The sequence below is a fragment of the Melanerpes formicivorus genome, unplaced genomic scaffold (genome assembly GCF_026170545.1).
Source record: "Melanerpes formicivorus ecotype bairdi unplaced genomic scaffold, bMelFor1.0.p_v2 SCAF_13, whole genome shotgun sequence".
NCBI lineage: Eukaryota > Metazoa > Chordata > Aves > Piciformes > Picidae > Melanerpes > Melanerpes formicivorus.
Window position 1 is genome coordinate 12,864,431 of NW_027142365.1, and position 18,698 is coordinate 12,883,128.

The following is an 18,698-nucleotide window of genomic DNA, read 5'->3' on the forward strand; positions in this document are numbered from 1 at the left end:
TACCTGCATAGGCTTCAGGCTAACATCACTCCAAATGCTTTTATTTTCACAAGAGCAATCTTGAGCATAGAGGGTGATTAGCTGCATCTTCTAAATTACACCTACTGGAACTATTGATAGCTGTGCTTTTTAGATTGCCATTGAAATGGGGGATTAGAGGATGCGCAAGCAATCTGCATGGTGACAGTACGGCAACCTTAACAAAACCTGCAACAAAGCCTCAAGGTAGGACAAGCCTTGCAGCCATCATTCCTCCCGGAGAAAGGCAGGATGAGTTACAGGAAGATGGTAAAATGCTAACCTCTGCTAAGAGCACATCTGCATACTTTACATTGTAGCACACAGAATATCTGTATTGAGCAGGAACCGAAGGTTTATGCCACCTGTCACCATGGCTGTAGAGAGGTTTTTGGCACACTGGCAAACCATAGCGAAATGGATCTATCGGCAGCAAGAAGTTCCAAACGTCCATTTAAAAGCCAGGCACTCTTGCCATAAAGCATGCCTTTATTGGGATGCTAAGCTTGAACTTGAAAAGGATTAGGAACAAGAAGCTATTTGATGTTTTTGATAGAAGCCTGTGGAAACAAGCTGTCTCAACATAAACCTTCCCTCAAGCATCACAAGTTTACAGATGATACAAAAGCAAATTTCACACATTATTAATAGAACTTCTTCACATATGTAAACATAATTTCAACTTCTAAATGGTTGCATTAAAATAAGATGCTAAGCTCCCACTCATGCATTTAGCTCATGATTAAAATAGATTAGCTAAAATTTAATTATTTTAACATCAAAATTCATTTTCACCTGGCAGGTTTCAACCAACAGTGCACAGATCAGACTTTCTTGCCTTTTAAAACCATCACTCTCAGTACTGGATGGTCCTTTCCTCAATCTGCATTCACATCCATTATTCTCTCACATGTTTATTGTCTAACACTGAATATAATTAGTGGGTGCAATGACAGACAGCAAAATTTTGCACAAGGTGCAAGACATAGTCACTGTACAACAACTCGGAGTACAGATTGCAATTTAATTCTCAAAGGAGTCTTTGATAGTTTAGGATACTGGATTTCTTCAGCATCCTTACTGTCTCCCAATACCTTAGGATGGGAGATTTCACCAACCTGCTTAAAGCAAAGAAATCTTAAAGGCAAAAGTAGAAGAGGGAAAAAACAAACACATTTGGCATTAAAATAAATACATTTCTCACGTTTCCAATACTTTAGATGAGCTTTGTGCTTAAAAGCTCTCTGATTTTGGCACTTACAGAAATGAAGTTCACAGATGATCCACTGGAAAAGCATTTTAAAACTAAATTCCCATTATAAGTTGGGCTCAAGAGGACCAGAAACTGTCTGTTTACGTATTGTCATCTCCACTGTACCTACTTGGCTGCTCAGTTTGCATGTTAAGGTTTCTGAACAAATGTCATGGGTTGAGTCACATCTGCTGCTGATATTCAGCACCAGTGCTGCAGTCATGCCAGCTTCAAAACAAAAGTGCTGGCTAGAGACAAGTATCATGGGGCTCGTAGTTCAGAGGCTTCCTGAGCCAGTTGCTGCTTCCAGTTTGGGGGCTGTTGGGCTTTTCCACTGGGTGGGCTTCTGCATGCTTTACAGGGTGACAGACCATTTTTAGCACTAGCTTCTGCTGCTGCTTCTGCATTTTGCTGCACTTTTCTGCAAACAGGCTGAGGTAATTGTGCATTGGATCATTTCCAGTAAAACCCAGAGGTGGGTTCTTTTGTGTTACTTTCCCTCCTATCTGCATGGGAAGATTTTTGGGCTTGTGAGAGTGGGCTGTGTTAGCCCAGGACAATAAACCATAAGAATCTCACATATATTCGAATCCATCATTCATATGAGAGGGGATTGAGATAGGAACAAGACAGAAGTCCTTCCAATTTCGTAACACATGCTTCAGCACAGCCAAAACTTGGCAGTTGTGTAGGGCTGTTTGAAGCCCCTCAAGCTCCTATTTTAATGACTTAAGGCAAAGAACATCTACATTATGCATAACTTCTTTTTCTGGCGATGAAGGATAAATTAGAAAGTGAAGTCTCATGTCAGACAAGACACATGCACAACAGTTTTAATTCAAGGCTGCAGTTTAAAATCCTGCCTTAAAGGACACACCAGGCTGAACAAAGTGTTAGTAGCTGGCACATCCATGTCAGAGCTATTTCAGAATTTGAGCAGAGTAGGAATATTTCCTTTAGTAGCTGTTTAAGACCACACACAAAAATCCCAAACCTGTAAGTAATTATGCCATGATGCTTCTAAGATATTGTTTAATTCTCAACTTTTAACTGAGCTAGAATAGGCTGCAGCCACTCCCATTTTAACTTCATGATTCCTTTTTTGCCAAAATGTCCTGAATGGTAGGAGGAATACTTTTAGAAATACCTCTAACCCACTGTGCCTCACTTCAAAGAACTGAGAATCTTTTTAATGTGACTTCTGAAGGTGTTTTAAAACGTTTAAGGCAAGCACACAACTGTACTCTCAAAGACCATCTCAATCTCAGAACTGCTCAGCAATAGGCTACACATACTGTGCACAGCAGAACTAAGCAAAGCCATAAAATTCTCATGGGAATCTCAACCAGGTTGCATCTTCCCCCCCTAGAGCAACTAAAAATAGACAGATTTGTTCTGTGACTGTGTTTCTTAGCTTGTTTCTCTCTCCTTGCAGACAGTTCACTGGCACCCAGTTTCAGGGCAGAAAGCACGAAACACCCAGGCATGCATTTCTGCACTCTTTCTTCTCCTTTATTTTCCTTACACTAGCAAGATTTTTTTTTTTCACTTTTAAGAACAGCTATTGCTGCAATTCAGCATCCGGAGTAAATAAGTGTACTTCGGGCACTGAGTTTTGTGATTCAACATTAAAACAGATGTTAAAATCTGTCTGCCACTACCATCTCATCAAAAAAATTAGATATTAACAAAGTTGGGGTTTAAGATGATAGTTAAGAAGATATAAACAGATTTAGTATCTGTGGAATCTTTCTTACTTTACCACAATTCTGAGGCTGCACTCAAGCCCAGATCCAGACATACCAAAGACAGCAACAAAGCCTCGTCCTCAGTGCTCAAATCACAGTTTAACATCACACACAGCGAAGCAAAGCAGCAGTTTCTGGACAGGCAGTCAGGAGCCACTGGGAGAGGATGAAGTGAGAGCAAGATAAACATAGGAAATTTCAAAGACTGCCTATGGAAACAGCATTTAAATACAGCCCTTCAAACTGGAGTGAAAAACTTGCCCCAAAAAATCAACTGCAAAGAAAGAAACTATCAGTCTAATGTCTTCTTACCCACCAAGGTCCATGCTTTATTCAATAAGCAGTGTGTCAAAGCCACACAGCAGCTAGAAAGCAGTCATGACCATCACAGCCCTCACAAAGGCTGCATGGGGCATCATCACACAGTGAGTTTGGACAAAATCTGCTGAGGCTTTAGAGCTTTATAAAGCAAGTAAATAAAAGAGGCCAGAGACAGATTTTAGTGAAAAACTTGGGATTTAGGTTTTCCTGAGTTTCTACCCAAAAAAAAAAGTATACATGTATAATATTTTGAGCACAAGCTCTGCAGAGGGTCGCAATAGCAACTTATGACCTCAGAAACAGCACAGAAGGATGTAATACCACTTTGACATGCACAGCTACCTGGAAAGCACAACTCAAAGGAAAATTTACACCTTGCTGCATCACAGCTTATAGGAACAAATGCTCTCAAACTTGGGAAGAGAAGAAACTGAGAGAGGTCTCTCTTAGTTAGAAGATCATGGAACAACAACAAAATCTATTTCTGCAGTTTTACTTCCCTCACCCTAAACATCCTCTTTCCTCAGGCAGTCACATGAACACAATCGATTAGGATCTGCCATGGGCACAGGCACGAGTGGCTGAGCTCAGCAAGTGAATGAGCGATGAGCAAAGGGTGGGAAAGACAATGCTGGATGACAGTTGGCCACTGCCTCTTCTCCAAGAGCTCATCCCCAGCTCCCTGCTTAAAGCAGGGCAGCCACAGGGCCCAGCTATGAATTGCACGCCTGGGAGGAAGCAAGGAAATCCTCTAGCATAGCCTGAGGTTGTGAGCATTAGGGAGCAACACACATTATGGTATGAGAAGGACAAGGCCTTACAGCAGCACAAAGGTGCCCATTAGAATTTAGAGTGCAGCACCTGGTAGAGAGGGCAGAGACACAGACAGGACACAGACTTACTTGAAAGATTTTAAAAGGCAATATTGATGAGTACATCTCCAAAATTTTGTGAAGGAGTTTAAGGCTGGTAGTTGCATGATATGAGATGCAAATCCAAGTGTTACCAAGAAACAGAACAGCAGCCCCTGAAATGTTTATATCTTTATATATTTGATTTGTATAATTATATAGATGTATATACCTACACCCATAAATAGCTCTAAAGCACAATGCAGTTATGCATGACAGCCATCTATTAGCTCTCAGAGATGGCTGCAGATAACCAGGAATTGACATGTTGACAGATCATTGGCAGCAACAGGGGAGAAAGCAACTTTATTCAACTTCAACAGGAAAAGCAGTCAAATCAAAGCCACTCAAGGACCTCGTATTTAGTGTTTCAACACTTTACCACAGGATAAACCTTCTTCTAAAAGACTTAAATAACAAACAGTGGCTATGTGCAACGTGGTATAAGGTACCTGTTGTAGCATGAAGCACTCCTCAACAAAATCCTAGCAATCCATCAAGCTGTCTAGTAAAGAAATGTCTATCCAACATGATGAGGCAGGCTGAACAATTAGTTGAGATCCAGAAAGTTTGAGTATTTTGGAGTTTTATCACACATAGTATGTTGTATTTCACAGTATCACAGTATAACTAAGGTTGGAAGAGACCTCGAGGATCATCAAGTCTAACCTATCAACACAGACCCCATGACCAGACCATGGCACCAAGCACCACGTCCAATCCTCTCTTGAACACCTCCAGGGATGGCGACTCAACCACCTCCCTGGGCAGCACATTCCAATGACGACTCGCTCGGTGAAGAACTTTCTCCTCACCTCGAGTCTAAACCTCCCCTGGCGCAGCTTGAGACTGTGTCCCCTTGTTCAGGTGCTGGTTGCCTGGGAGAAGAGACCAACCCCTTCCCGGCTGCAACCACCCTTCAGGTAGTTGTAGAGGGCAATGAGGTCACCCCTGAGCCTCCTCTTCTCCAGGCTAAACAATCCCAGCTCCCTCAGCCTCTCCTCATAGGGCTTGTGTTCAAGGCCTCTCCCCAGCCTTGTTGCCCTTCTCTGGGCACGTTCAAGTGTTTCCATGTCCTTCTTAAACTGAGGGGCCCAGAACTGGACACAGGACTCAAGGTGCGGCCTAACTAAAGCAGAGTACAGGGGCACAATGACTTCCCTGCTCCTGCTGGCATAGCACAATAGTAGTAGAAGTCCCTTCACATCGATGACATGGAAGAAAAAGGCAAGTGTGTCCTCCAAGTCCAGATTTCACACTGAACTATTTATGACTTGTTGAGTTGCAATAAAGGACTAAGTATGGGCTACTATTGGTACACTTGATCACAAATAAGGACTAAGCATGGGCTACTGATACATTTACAATACTACAATACAGCCTAAGCCAACACCACTCTGGTGCAGAGCTGTACCGGCAACAAATATTTGTAGAACTAGGTGGTGACTAGAGCAGCAAATGACTCAGTTGGGTGATAATCTACGAAAGCAAGAGAAAGACAGCAACAACCACTAGAAAACATACATCAAACTCTGTGCTTCAGCACTACACTTAAAGAGAGCACAAGGAAGCTCCTTGATGTAACCAGATAACCCAAAGATCGCCTGGAAGCCCCAGGCAAACTGTTAAAAACAGGGAGCACTTCAAACCAGGGAAATTAAATTCAAAAGACAATATGCAATTTCAGATTAAGCCAGAAGTTCTAATCATGAATTTTACTACAAACAGAGTTTAAGTTAGATAATGTAGCATCAAAACCCAACATAAACAATATGCTTGGTTCATTCAGACAGTTCCTCGACTTCTGGCTTTCATTTACAAAGATGTTTTAAATGTTTTATCAGACAGAGAATTAGAATTAAATGTTTTATCAGACAGAGAATTAGAATGAAATGTTTTATCAGACAGAGAATTAGAATTAATTAAAACACAGACTCCAACTATCTATGCCAGTTCTCAGAGCATCATTGTGCACAAGCTCTAAATCTCTGTCAGGAGTTTACAAAAGAAAAGAATCACAGAACCACCAAGGCTGGAAGAGACCTCAAAGAAAAGAGAGGGCAAGCAGATAAAAACTGTTGAAAGAGAAGTAAAATAACCCTCCCCCCCAAAATGTAAGTCCTTTACTTCTCAACAATCTCTCAGCTATTTCAGGATCAATAATTACAATACCAACTTAAAACTCAGGACTCATCCATATGGAGCACTAAATGTACACCGAGTACCATGTAAGGTTTATGGAAAGCCTCCACACAGGAGCTGTTCCACATCTCTGCTCACACTTTTCACCTCTTCTATGCTATTTTCAGCACTATTGGCTTCTTATCAAGAAGAGGCAGACCTGCAACTGCATGCTATTTAAAAATACAGAAATACCACGGAATTAAGTTCTACATTTTTGTTTTGCTCTGTTTCCTACTCCTGACATTCTCTTTTTCTTGTTTAATGGCTCCTCTGCCTTAACCTAGCACTTCCATAAAACATTCTACTAAAAAGTTACTGCCTTTCCCAAGAACTAGCTCAGACACCACGTTAAAATAGAATCATAGAATTCTATAGTCTAAATTAAAAATTGCCTAAAATTAGCCCTAACTACATTGCCCAATTACTCACCATCACAAAAGTGTTTTGAAAACTCTTCAAATAGTCCTATCCTGAAAGCCTGCTTTACCCAAAAGCACTGTTCTTTAGCATGGGTTCAGACTCCACATAAGAGCAAAACCCGTTTCTCTCCATCCTATTTAAACCAAACCTATCTGGTAAGGCACGTCAGAGAAGTATCAGCTGTCTGGGGACTCGATATGCATAGATTTGACTTTCCTTTTTTTAAAGCACAAATGTCTACCATTCTAGAGAGAGCTGCCTAAAAAAAAGGGGGGGGAAAAAAAAGGAAAAAGCAAAAGAAGAGTTCTGCATTTTATTCTACCCAGTCATATGTTCCCCATCCTTTTGTCACAGTGCTGTGAAACAAATGATACTTTCTTTAGAATTGTACAAAACAACAACACATTTACTCCACAGGCAGGCACTGCAACATTAAACAACTGCCTAGACAGTAACTAGGTAAAGACACATCAAATGCAGTTGTTTCTATTCAGTTATGTGCAAGAACAAGATAGGATCTAATATTCTCGAACGGGGTTTTGTTTAGGACAAAGCAATTTAAGTTTGTTCTGTGTCTGGAGGTTCCCGGACATAAAAGCGACAGAAGCAGTGCCAGTGGAGAACAAGGAAGTGCCCAGTATCTCCAGCTGCTTTCAGTTTAACCAGCAGTCAGACAAAACACCCGGTCCTTCTCCTAGCTTTTCTCTTTCAGCATTTGTTCCACCATCCCCAAAGGTCCTGCCATCCATCACCCCTGCTGAGGGTGGTATGTTGGACTACCTCAAAAGGAAAGGCAGGTTGGACAACAGGCACCAAGCCTCACACTATACATTAGGAATCACATTTTTCTAGATGGTAAAATACAAAAAAAATAATAATAAAAGGAAAAAAATAAATTAATCCTAGACTATGACTATTATTCCTTAAGCACTGCAGCTTCAGCATCTTTTGAGCCAGTTAGTCGTTCTACCGGGATGAAAGGCAGAGGTTTGCTAATGTAAGTTGATGTCTTGGAAGTTCCACTTTATCACTTCATGCATGAAATTAGGACAAACAGGGGTTAAAAAAAATAATCAGAAGACTGTTGGCACTGGAAGAATTTTAACAGTGCTCTAGATGTTCCTTTTTTCAACTCTGAAAGCACACCACCAAACTGCACGTACCAGGTGGGTCTGCTGTTCAGCCAGCTGAGCATTCAGACACTGCTATTAGTACAAGCCAGTCAGCTACAACCAACTCATCTCCCAGGTTATGATTTTCCAACAGTTGCCTCACACAGATAACTTGTGTTTGTTTTGTGAGATTTTTTAAGGTCAGTTTGATTTGCAGCAGGGAAGTTGAGAGGAGCATACAGGCTGTAGGCAGTGTTAGTGGGACATAGTGCATCCTTATTCTGGGGCACCTAAATGCAGTAATACTCAGTGAGACAGAGCGGGACAGCTATCTGCTGACTGACATATTAGCAACACTTAAAGCTGATCACAAACAGCAACACTGTAAAGGAAAACTTGATAGAATCATAGAATTGGTTGGAAGGAACCTCAAAGATGAGATTAGGATAGGATAGGATAGGATAGGATAGGATAGGATAGGATAGGATAGGATAGGATAGGATAGGATAGGATAGGATAGGATAGGATAGGATAGGATAGGATAGGATAGGATAGGATAGGATAGGATAGGATAGGTTGGAAGAGAACTTCAAGATCATCACATCCAGCCTATCATCTAACACCATCTAATCAACTAAACCATGGCACCAAGCACCCTATCAAGTGTCCTCCTAAACACCTCCAATGACAGTGACTCCATCACCTCCCCAGGCAGCCCATTCTAATGGACAATCACTCTATGAAGAATTTCTTCCTAACATCCAGTCTAAACATCCCCTGGTGTAGCTTGAGACTGTGTCCTCTTGTTCCAGTTCCAACCCTTCTGCCATGGGCAGAGACACCTCACACTAGATCAGGTTGCTCAGAGACACATCCAGCTTGGCCTTAAAAAGCTTCAGGGATGGGGCTTCTATCAACTCCCTGGACAACCTGTTCCAGATAGACAGATACTGGCCTTTTGTCACTGAGTAGGAAAAAAAGAAGCCTGGAAAGCTATTCCTTAAAGGTCCTGCACAGAAAACATTCAGTTACTGACATAAGCTAGGAAAAAATTCAAGCTGTTTACAAAGTTCTAGCAGCAATTACTGGAATTATGCAATTTTTTTTTTAAATGTATAAAATTCCTTACATCATAAAGCTTTGGGTTCCTTATTGAAAGTTATTCATCACCTCATTCATAATGGGCATATTTCAACATTTAGCATCATTCCAAATGATGGTTTTAAGGGGTTGAGGCATTAAATGGATGGTGCTCAGAAATGTAAGTTGAAATATTAGATTATACATGCCCTGAATGTGTAAACATGCTCAGTTTGGTTAGAGTTTGGTTACATACTGTGTGCTTCCTTCGTACCATCAAGTTATTAATTCCCTGGGCAAATGAATGAAACCAAAAAGTAACACAAAGTTTCTTATAATAGAAGAGAATAAGTTCTGGGCCCCAGAATCAAAGATTTCATGTTGGAACACATGCTAGACCAGAGTTGAAGATTTAATGCTAGACCAATAAGGCAGCCCAACACTGATGAACTGCCACCAGTCTTTCAACTAAGTGACAAAACCAAGAATGCTAAGACATACTCTCACATCTTCTACAGAAAACACCGGGTGGGGGGGGGAAGTTTTCTCAATTACAAAATTTACAGCAACCCCACAGAAACTGCAAAGGTAAGACAGGAAGATCTCTTTGCTAGATCTTGACTCCACAGAATTAAAGTAAAAGAGTCATCCTGGTGATAATCCCCTTTAGTGCTTCAGTTTATGCAATAGTCAATTAGTAAAAGAGGATGAAAGACAGAACAATCTTTGCAAATAGGTCACTGCCTATATTTATAATGATTAAAACCAACCTGCTACTAAAAGTAACTTTTAATAAGCATGAAAAGCAGCATTAAGGCAGTGCATGTGTTTTACTCCTACATACATTCTATGTCTCCTATGACAGAAGAGGAGGCAATGCTGATCAGAAACATTCTTTCACGTAGGTTATGCATTAGCATTGCTAAAAGTAAGCTTTTCATTTCTGTCTGCCATGATTCTATTGCAAAGTATCACCCTCAAAGATAACATCTAACCACTCTTGACAATGATCTCTGAACCTACCCAACTCTTAGCCTGTCTGCACGCCTTCTCTCTCAAAACTTGTTAGTAGCTTTCACCTGCAAACACTGCCCAGAGCTCCGCTGCTAAATGTCTTCCTTTTTTGCATCAGCTTTTCTTTCCTCTTTAGACAGGTCTGAACACATCACTTTTTTTTTTACTCAGGGCTGTCCTGCATACTGCTGGGACCTCCCATCTCCTCCTTTCAAGTATATTTCTGCTACAGAATTTTCCTGTTCAACTTTTCCCTGGTCTTTCTGAGTATTATTTTCTGCCCTTCCTGTGGGATGAGGACACAGACACCATTTTCCTAAACTGTTATTGAATTTCATTGATTCTCCCAGTTTTAAGCACCACCACCCTGTCAGAGACTCTTATGCCCAGCTGTGCAGTCCTGAACCATTTCTTTCAATTCCAATTCTGCCTGCAGTTATAGTCTCCACACGAGATTTAAATCTGATTAAATTGAAGCTTGTTTCCATTCAAGCCCTACTTCCTCTAATTAGCTGCAGCCTTCCTACAGTTCAAATCCATGAACTAACATCTAATTCTTACAATGCCTTATGCACCAGAGCTGCACTCAATAGTTGGAATTTCTTTGTGTAGCAGGTCTAGAATATTCATTACCCAATTATAATCTTTTCTCTCGACCACTCATTTGCTTACATCTTCATTAGCAAATTCTCCTGCTCACACTGTCACCTCTCTATCCCCTTCATTTCATATAATACTAAAGAAATCCTTCCTTTGTGAAGCACTTTGAAGACTCTAGCTCTTCCAGTTTTTCCACAGCAGCGAGCCTGACACTGTACAGCTGCAGAACCTGCACTTCATTACTGGGAAAGAGGAGAATAACCTACAGAGAATAAGGCAACCATCTCTTTCAAGAATCTCATAACAGAAGCTTTCCTCTGCATCCCATACATTTGTACTCGGGATACTGAAATAACAGTGAAAGGTGGGCAATCACCCCAACCCTCCCCCAGAAAAAGCACCTGCACAAAGGTATTATTAAGGTCAGTCTAGCTTCTAATCTTCCAGGCTCAAGAGAAAACACCTGTAGCTTAGAGTTTATTATAATGCAGACTGCATAAAACTGGACTCCACAGCAGGCAGGGGAGGGAGAACCACAGTCGGCCTCGTGAAGCAAAATCCTGTTTGTGCGTAAAAGCTGGGAACTTGCTGTTCTCACTACAGACTAAAGAGCAATAAAAACAGCTTTCTGAGCCATTAATTTCTGCACAGCTGATTTCTACTAAACAACGCTCATTATTGAAAGCATTCCACAAAAACCCGGGAGGCTGTTCCAGCGAGAAGGCTGGCACCCTGAGCACCCAGCCCGAGCTAACACTGACAGCAGTGCTGCTGCTGCTGCCGCTGCTGCGGCTTTAATCCCCATGGCTACTAAATGTCAAACATTTTCATTGTGCTTAAAGAGCTTGTGACTGTGCACAACCAGATTAGGTTACTTCACAGTTTTAAAATAAGACAACTTCAAGGCACGGTGAGCATTTGCCTTCCTGTCACCCAGGACCCTGACAACAGCAGGCTCTTCAGCAACACCACTCAGACACTGCCCTCCTTTTTCCACAGCCCAAGTGTGGCATTTCTAGGGTTTGTCATTTCTTAAGCACTGTGAAAATTCCCATCCTCAGATCTTCCCCAGCCCAGTATAGACTACCAATATGCACACAGCTGACCTGCTCAGATCCAAACTTAAACTTGACTCAACACTACAACCTATTTGGGGGGTAAGGTGAAAATACTGAGTGCTACAGCACAAACAGTCACAAAGCCCAGTGGGAACTGAGCAGTGGGCTGTGTATTTCTTGTTGTCTGACAAAAGGAACCCACATAACCTTAATTTCATCTACTTCAGAGAAGAAAACACATCTAGCTATAGTCATCCCAAAATGTTAGGGGTTGGAAAGGACCTCTAGAGATCGAGTCCAAGCCCCTTGCCAGAGCAAGATCACCTAAGGCAGGTCACACAGGAACTCATCCATGCAGGTTCTGGTAAGTCTCCAGAGGAGGAGACTCCACAACCTCTCTGGGCAGCTTGCTCCAAGGCTCTGCCATCCTCACTGCAAAGAAGTATCTCCCCATGCTGAGGCAGAACCTCCTGTGTTCTAGCTTGTACCTGTTGTCCCTTGAAATATCACTAGGCATCATCAAAAAGAGCCTGGCACCTTCCTCTTGACACTCACCCCTCATATTTATAGACATTGATAAGATCCTCTCTCAGCCTTCTCTTCTCCAGACTAAACATCCCCAGGTCTCTCAGTCTTTCTTCACAGGAGAGATGTTTAAGTTCCACAATCACCCTCGCAGCTCTCCACTGGACTCTTTCCAGCAGATCCCTGTCCCTCCTAAATTGAGGAGCCCAAAACTGGACACAGTATCCCAGATGTGGTCTCACCCAGGCAGAGTAGAGGGGGAGGAAAGCCTCCTAGCTCACAGTAGGAGGAACTGTCTTCACATAGGATATAACCTTAGCATAGTGAACTATCTAAAGCAGGATATACTTTCTAAGCATTTCCTACCATTTGCATAATTTGTGTGGCAATTGATTACCATGGCAGTAGACTAGCCACTACACAGGCTTCTAAAATAAGCACCTAATCATTATTTCACCCTTCCATCTTCTCAGTGGCTCATCTCAACTACAGTGCACAAGGACACTGCTGTAAAGGAAGTGCAAGAAAATTGATCGACCTTCACACTGCCTGAGTGAGAAACTACTGAAAAATAAATTCCATTCACTAATCCTACTTATTCAGTATTAGAGACATGAAGTCCCATAACTAGAGAAACTCTGAAGTTCAAGAGTCCAAGAGTAGAGGAGGATATTGAACACCTACCAAATCTGAGTATTTCAATAAATAGATATACACACAAGTTCTACAGTTCCAGACTCACACTCACTCGTTAACCAAGCAGCTTGGCCTTAATTGTGTCTTATTAGCAAAGTCCTGATTCACAGCTCTCTGAAAAAGTTTTACCTCTTATTTCTAAACTCTTATTTGAATACCACCCTCAAGTGAGTTCCTTTGGTACTCTGAATACATGGCAGCAAGTGGGATTTACTGTAATGATCACTTTGTACCCAAGCAATGATATATTCACATTACAGAGTCAGACAGTTCAAGACAAAGGAGCTTTTGACCTTAGAATTGTGCAATAATTTAACATCTCCCTACAAAAAGGTAAAGGCAGGGAGTATCATCTCTATATACACACATACATAATTATGTCTGTGCACACACACACATGGTTCAAGAAAAACCTGGATTAAAATAGACTAATTAACATGGTTACTCTGTACCAGAAGTGACCTGATTATCTAAGTCAGTGCTAATCTTTGGGTGGGGGTGGGGGAGGCCTGTTGGGAAAATAAATAAATAACAAGAAATTGAGTGAGAGAAACCACTTTACTAAGTAAAAAGGCCATCAATGACCAGTTTTAGCCTGAAGTGGGAGTACATCATTCCTGAGATTCTTCCATACTAATTAAACTCACATGTTTTGAGTTTTTAACGCAGAGGAAAGTTATGAGAAGCAGAATTGGCAAGGCTGCCTCATTACAACAAGAGTCTACAAATAAAGTAATCAGGCCAGAAATTAAACTCCATATATATCTTAAGTGTGCTGCTTTTAAACTATTGAGCCCACTGATACATCAATTTACAGCTCTTACACTATCTATGCACATACTTTGGGAAAGCTGACAGTAACTAGCACCATTATTTCCACAAGCCAAGAAGTGAGGAGTTACTGTGGTAGGCTCCCTTCCTGTGGAAGAAAATGCAACCCAAATGCAGTGTCAACACAAAACCTTCATATAGAACAAAAGCACTTCTGCAACATTCAATCACAGGATAACACAAATGGAATTAATCCCCAAAGCAAGCTGCTTTTGCAAGGAGTGGAGCTATACACATCAATTGTTGAGACTTCAATAACCAGTTCATGCTGAGATAAGGCATTTTTACTCAAACAATCTGAATTTATTAGGAATAAATCTCAAAACAGCAGCAAGCAATTGTGGCAATAAGGAAATGAAAGGAAAACCACACAAATCTCCAGGGACCATTTTTTAGCTTACCTGCACTTGTTCTGTGGAGCTACTACTCAGTTCATCTCCAGACTCTGAATCTTGGTGAATTTTTTCTGAGCCTTCTCCTGCTGAATCACATGATTGTTCATGCAAAAAACTGGTCTTCTCTATTTCCAAGAATTCTGGGCATGGGAAATGGCCCATGGAGATGGTTCTATACTGATTAGAAACCTTGGGAGATTGCAACTCACTGTTAAGTTTTCCATTGTTTTGGGTAAGGTCCAGACCCAAACCAAGAGTTTGACCAGGGCTACTGCTCGGTCCCAGATTTTGATTGGCATCTCGAACTAAGCAAGACACTTGAACTGGAGAAGATTTTCCAAAACTAGAAAGTTCTGGTGACTTATTCACATTTTCTGTTGATCTCTGTAATCCGTGTGTCAGCTTCAAAGGGTTATTTGGCAGCACGCTCGCCTGCTTAACAGGTGGCATCAGCGCTTTGCGCGGTATTTCCTTCACATACTGTGCTGGCACGTAGAAGGGTTTGGAATTCTCATCTCTTTTGACTTGCCACCAATCATCATTAGTCTTTTTCACTAAGATATATTTTTCCCCTTGTTTAATCACAATTTTCTTGTCCTTGGCCTCGTACTCGTAGTCGTACTCCACTTCGATGTACAACTGTCCCGGAAGGATCTTCCCGCCTTTATCAGCCATTTCTGTTTGAAAAGACTTCACCTGTTCAGGCAAAAGGTAAGCCACATTCTGTTTCTGAAGTGTTATTTTCCTGTTAATAATCAGCACTGTAAGGGGGAAAAAAAAATGTAATAATAAAGTAATTGCTTCAGAGGCAAATAACTTCAAAAAGAGCTGCCTGTTCAATTCATGTCAAACTCAATCTAATTAATTGTTACTAGCAACTGCAGAGCTCCACTTGAAAACATCTATTTGCATAGAACAGCAGGTAAGCAAGTTGTTTTGTGTGGAGAGAGCAAACACCAGAATCCTAGCATCTAGGTATCCGAAGAATTTAAGATTTTCAAATACCATTCTCAGTAATACAACAGAAAGAACAACTTAGTCACCAATTTAACTCTCCTATTCACACATGCCTCCTGCTATCAAGTGACTCATTAAGCCTGCTGTTTCCATTACTAAACAATGTTGATTGATCATCGGGGGGGGAGGGGGGTCGAGCTAGTTTGAGTCAATCTCTTGGAACTGTGTTACTACACTGATTTTAATCAAAATATTCAAAAGGTTGTCATTTGCTTATTTTCATTCCTCTTTCATTTCAAAAGTCTCTTCAGCATGTTCACAATTCCTTACAAGATCCCTTAAGCATTCTTACACTGCTATACCCCTGCCATCAAGTTCAGCATGGGCTGGCAATCTGTGGTCTGTTCATGCTCTATGTCCTACAGAGCCTCTTAATCTCCACCTAACTGGAGAAGGAAATGACCAGCAAGCTACGTGACCCAGGCTATCTGAGGCTGCAGCTCATGTTACCTCTGTCTAGTTCATAGATTCATAGAATGGTTTAGGTTGGAAGGGACCTTAAAGATCATCTAGTTCCAACTTCTACCTCCTACCACTAGCCCAGCTTGCTTAAGGCTTCATCCAACCTGGCCAACACCTTCAGGGAGGGAACATCCACAACCTCCCTGGGCAACCTGTTCCAGTGTCTCACCACCCCCACTGTAAAGAATTTCTTTCTAATCTCCAGTCTAAATCTACCCTCCACAATCTTAATGCTGTTCGTTCTCATCCTATCACTACAAGCCCTTGTATAAAGTCCTTCTCCAGATTTCTTGTAGCCCCCTTCATGTACTGGAAGGCTGCTCTAAAGGAGCCTTTTCTCCAGGCTGAACAGGCCTAACTCTTTGTGGCACTCCTCTGGACCTGCTCCAGCAGTACAGTGTCCCCCTTACACCAGGGCCACCAAACCGGACTAGTGCTGCAGGTGGGGTCTCAAGCAAGAGCAGAGGGGCAGAATCCCCTCTCTGTCCTGCTGCTCTCACTGCTTTTGATGCAGCCCAGCTTACCGCTGCCTTCTGGGCTGCCAGTGACCATCGCCAGCTCATGATGAGTTTTTCCAACTGGCACCTCCAAGTCCTTTTCTTTGAGACAGCTCTTAAGCCACTTCTTGACCAGCCTGTATTTGTGCTTGGGATTGCCCCAACCCAGGTGTAGGGCCTTGCATTTGGTCTTGTTGCCCTTCTTGATGTTGGCTTGGGCCCACCTCTGAAGCCTGTCAAAGTCCCTCTGGATGGCATCCCTTCCCGCCAGTGTGTCAACTGGACCACACAGCTTGGTGTCATCCACAGACTTGCTGAGGGTGCCTCAATGCCTCTGTCCATGTCACTGACAAAGGTGTTAAACAGCACTGGTCCCACTATCAATCCCTGAGGGACGCCACTTGTCCCTGGTCTCCATTTGAGCCACTGACCACAGTTCTCTGAGCATGGCCATCCAGACAATTCCTCATCCAGCATGTCTATAAAACAGGCAGTACCATACATTTATTTCTTTTATAAATTGCCACAGATTAAATTCTATGATTTAAAGAAATAGCTGTGGCAGTATCAAACAAAAGTGTTCAAATTTCCAAGACAGTTTGGTTTCAGTGGTTTGCATTCTGCACATTTACTTTGCTTTTTGTGGCATTTAGCTTCTAGAAAACCCAACCTAACCGAAAGGTTAAGGTCTAAAAAACCCAACAATGATGAAACCAAAATCTAAAATGCTCTTTCAGGATCCTATAATCCAGCCACTGTATCCTCACCCATGAGCACCCATGTCTCTATTTAATAATGAAGCATCAATGTCACAATGAGTGGATAAGCATTGGTCTCACCAACTTAACACTGAACACAACATAGTAAATTAACAGGAAAGGTAAGATTTCTTCACCTTGAAAGTCAAAGTGTGTAAAGTAAAGGGGAAGATCTCTAGCATTCAAACAGAACATAGGAGAATTCAGATAAAATGCTGCCACATTTAATCTTGTAAGGGTTAACAAACTGATCTTTTTTAAAGGGGCATGTTTCATGAATGAGAGAAATTATGTAGAAACTTGCAACTCGGCAAGTTAAGACTTTGTGATGAGATCTGCAGGGCTCACCCTGCCACAGAGTGGAACTAATGCAATTCCACACGGCACACACAAGCAGAGTGAACTCAGCTGCCCCAAACGGGACTGAGGAGAGAAACAACAATGTAAAAAGGACTTCTGGGAGAGCTGAAGCAGCAACCTCTAACAGTTCTTCAATTTTTCTTTCTCTAGTTCTGCTATTTGGTCTGAGCCTTAAAAAAGTAAATAAATAAAATACACCACCACAAGCCCCACACCATATCTGCCACACAACTCAGAAGAAAAAGAAGCTCACAAGCTCAAGTATGACACCATGAGAGAAGTGCCTATCTTTAAACTGTATCCTTCTCCCACAGTCCATCCTCTTTTTACTTCCAGGAAGCACTTCCTACAGCCAACTTGAAAGCCACTATCATTTTTACACGACTCCAAATGGAACTATCATTTTTACATGACTCCAAAGGTCAGAGTTACAATTTTATGCAGGACTTGGCAGAAGGAATGATGGCAACACATACAACAGAACTGACAGCAGGAGCACAAAGCAGTAGGAAAAGAACATCAGGGTTCTGGTGTTTACTTTCTGTACCATAAAATGGTACACTGACATTCACAGCATTCTAGTCTATTTACAGTCTCAGCACAAAACAACTTGCTTACCTGCTGTTCTACATAAATGGGTGTTTTTAAGTGGAGCTCTGCAGTTGTTTAGCAACTGTAGCAGAAGGTTAAAATGAACAAATTGCAGCCATTCCCACGCTCTTCCTGGATTCAGCAGCTCTGCCATACAAATGGCTTTTTTTTCTCCTTGTGGCTAAACCTGACTCCTCCCAATGCTTCTCAAAGCTCCTACCAACCCCTTTCAGGGCTTCAAGGTCACATACCAGAACCATGCAAGTGCTTCTGAGCTACAGTCTACCTGTAAGGTCTGCTGCCTTGGAAGTTGAAACAGTGTTGAATGAGTCCTCATTCTGTTTTTCCTTCTCCAACACAGAAACCAGAAAGATTAACACAAGCCTACGGTTTCCCACAGAGCTCCCAAGTGTTTAAAAGCATGGATTTTTCATTTCTCTTTTGCCAATTCATTCAGAATGTATGCTTGTCCTTTCTTTTTTTTTTTCCAAGACAGGCAGGTTCATCAAGTTGCTGGGGTGTTTGTTTTAAACCCAGAATTTTGAGAAACAGAAGTTAAATAAAATACAGTAAGATACAAAAATAGCTCCATCCACTTTTGAAGTCAGCTCTGCAGCCCCATCTCTTTCCAAGCAAAGAAAAGAAACACCAAAAATAAGCAGCACAATTTTTGTTCTTCCGTCCAAGCTGCGAAATTATCAAGTCAATAGCAAATATTTGGTGATGTTGAACGTAGGATCAAAAAGAGACAGGCTGTGTTCTGCTTTTGGCCAGGACACTAAAACAGTTTTATAAACAGATCACATCAGCAGGATCAAGCAAGGCTCTAATTCTCTGCCTCAACAGGG

The 18,698-nt window shown here is 41.7% G+C and overlaps 1 protein-coding gene across 9 annotated transcripts in view; it reads right to left on the reverse strand.

The window, feature by feature from the left end:
• ARHGAP12 (Rho GTPase activating protein 12) overlaps positions 1-18,698 on the reverse strand; it is a 94,757-nt gene that overhangs the window by 53,174 nt on the left and 22,885 nt on the right. For all 9 annotated transcript variants that reach the window (XM_068146215.1, XM_068146219.1, XM_068146216.1 and 6 more), the window contains one exon: positions 14,172-14,926. In XM_068146215.1, the coding sequence (XP_068002316.1) occupies positions 14,172-14,840 (669 nt within the window). In that variant the 5' untranslated portion in view covers positions 14,841-14,926. The remainder of the gene's footprint in view (positions 1-14,171; positions 14,927-18,698) is intronic.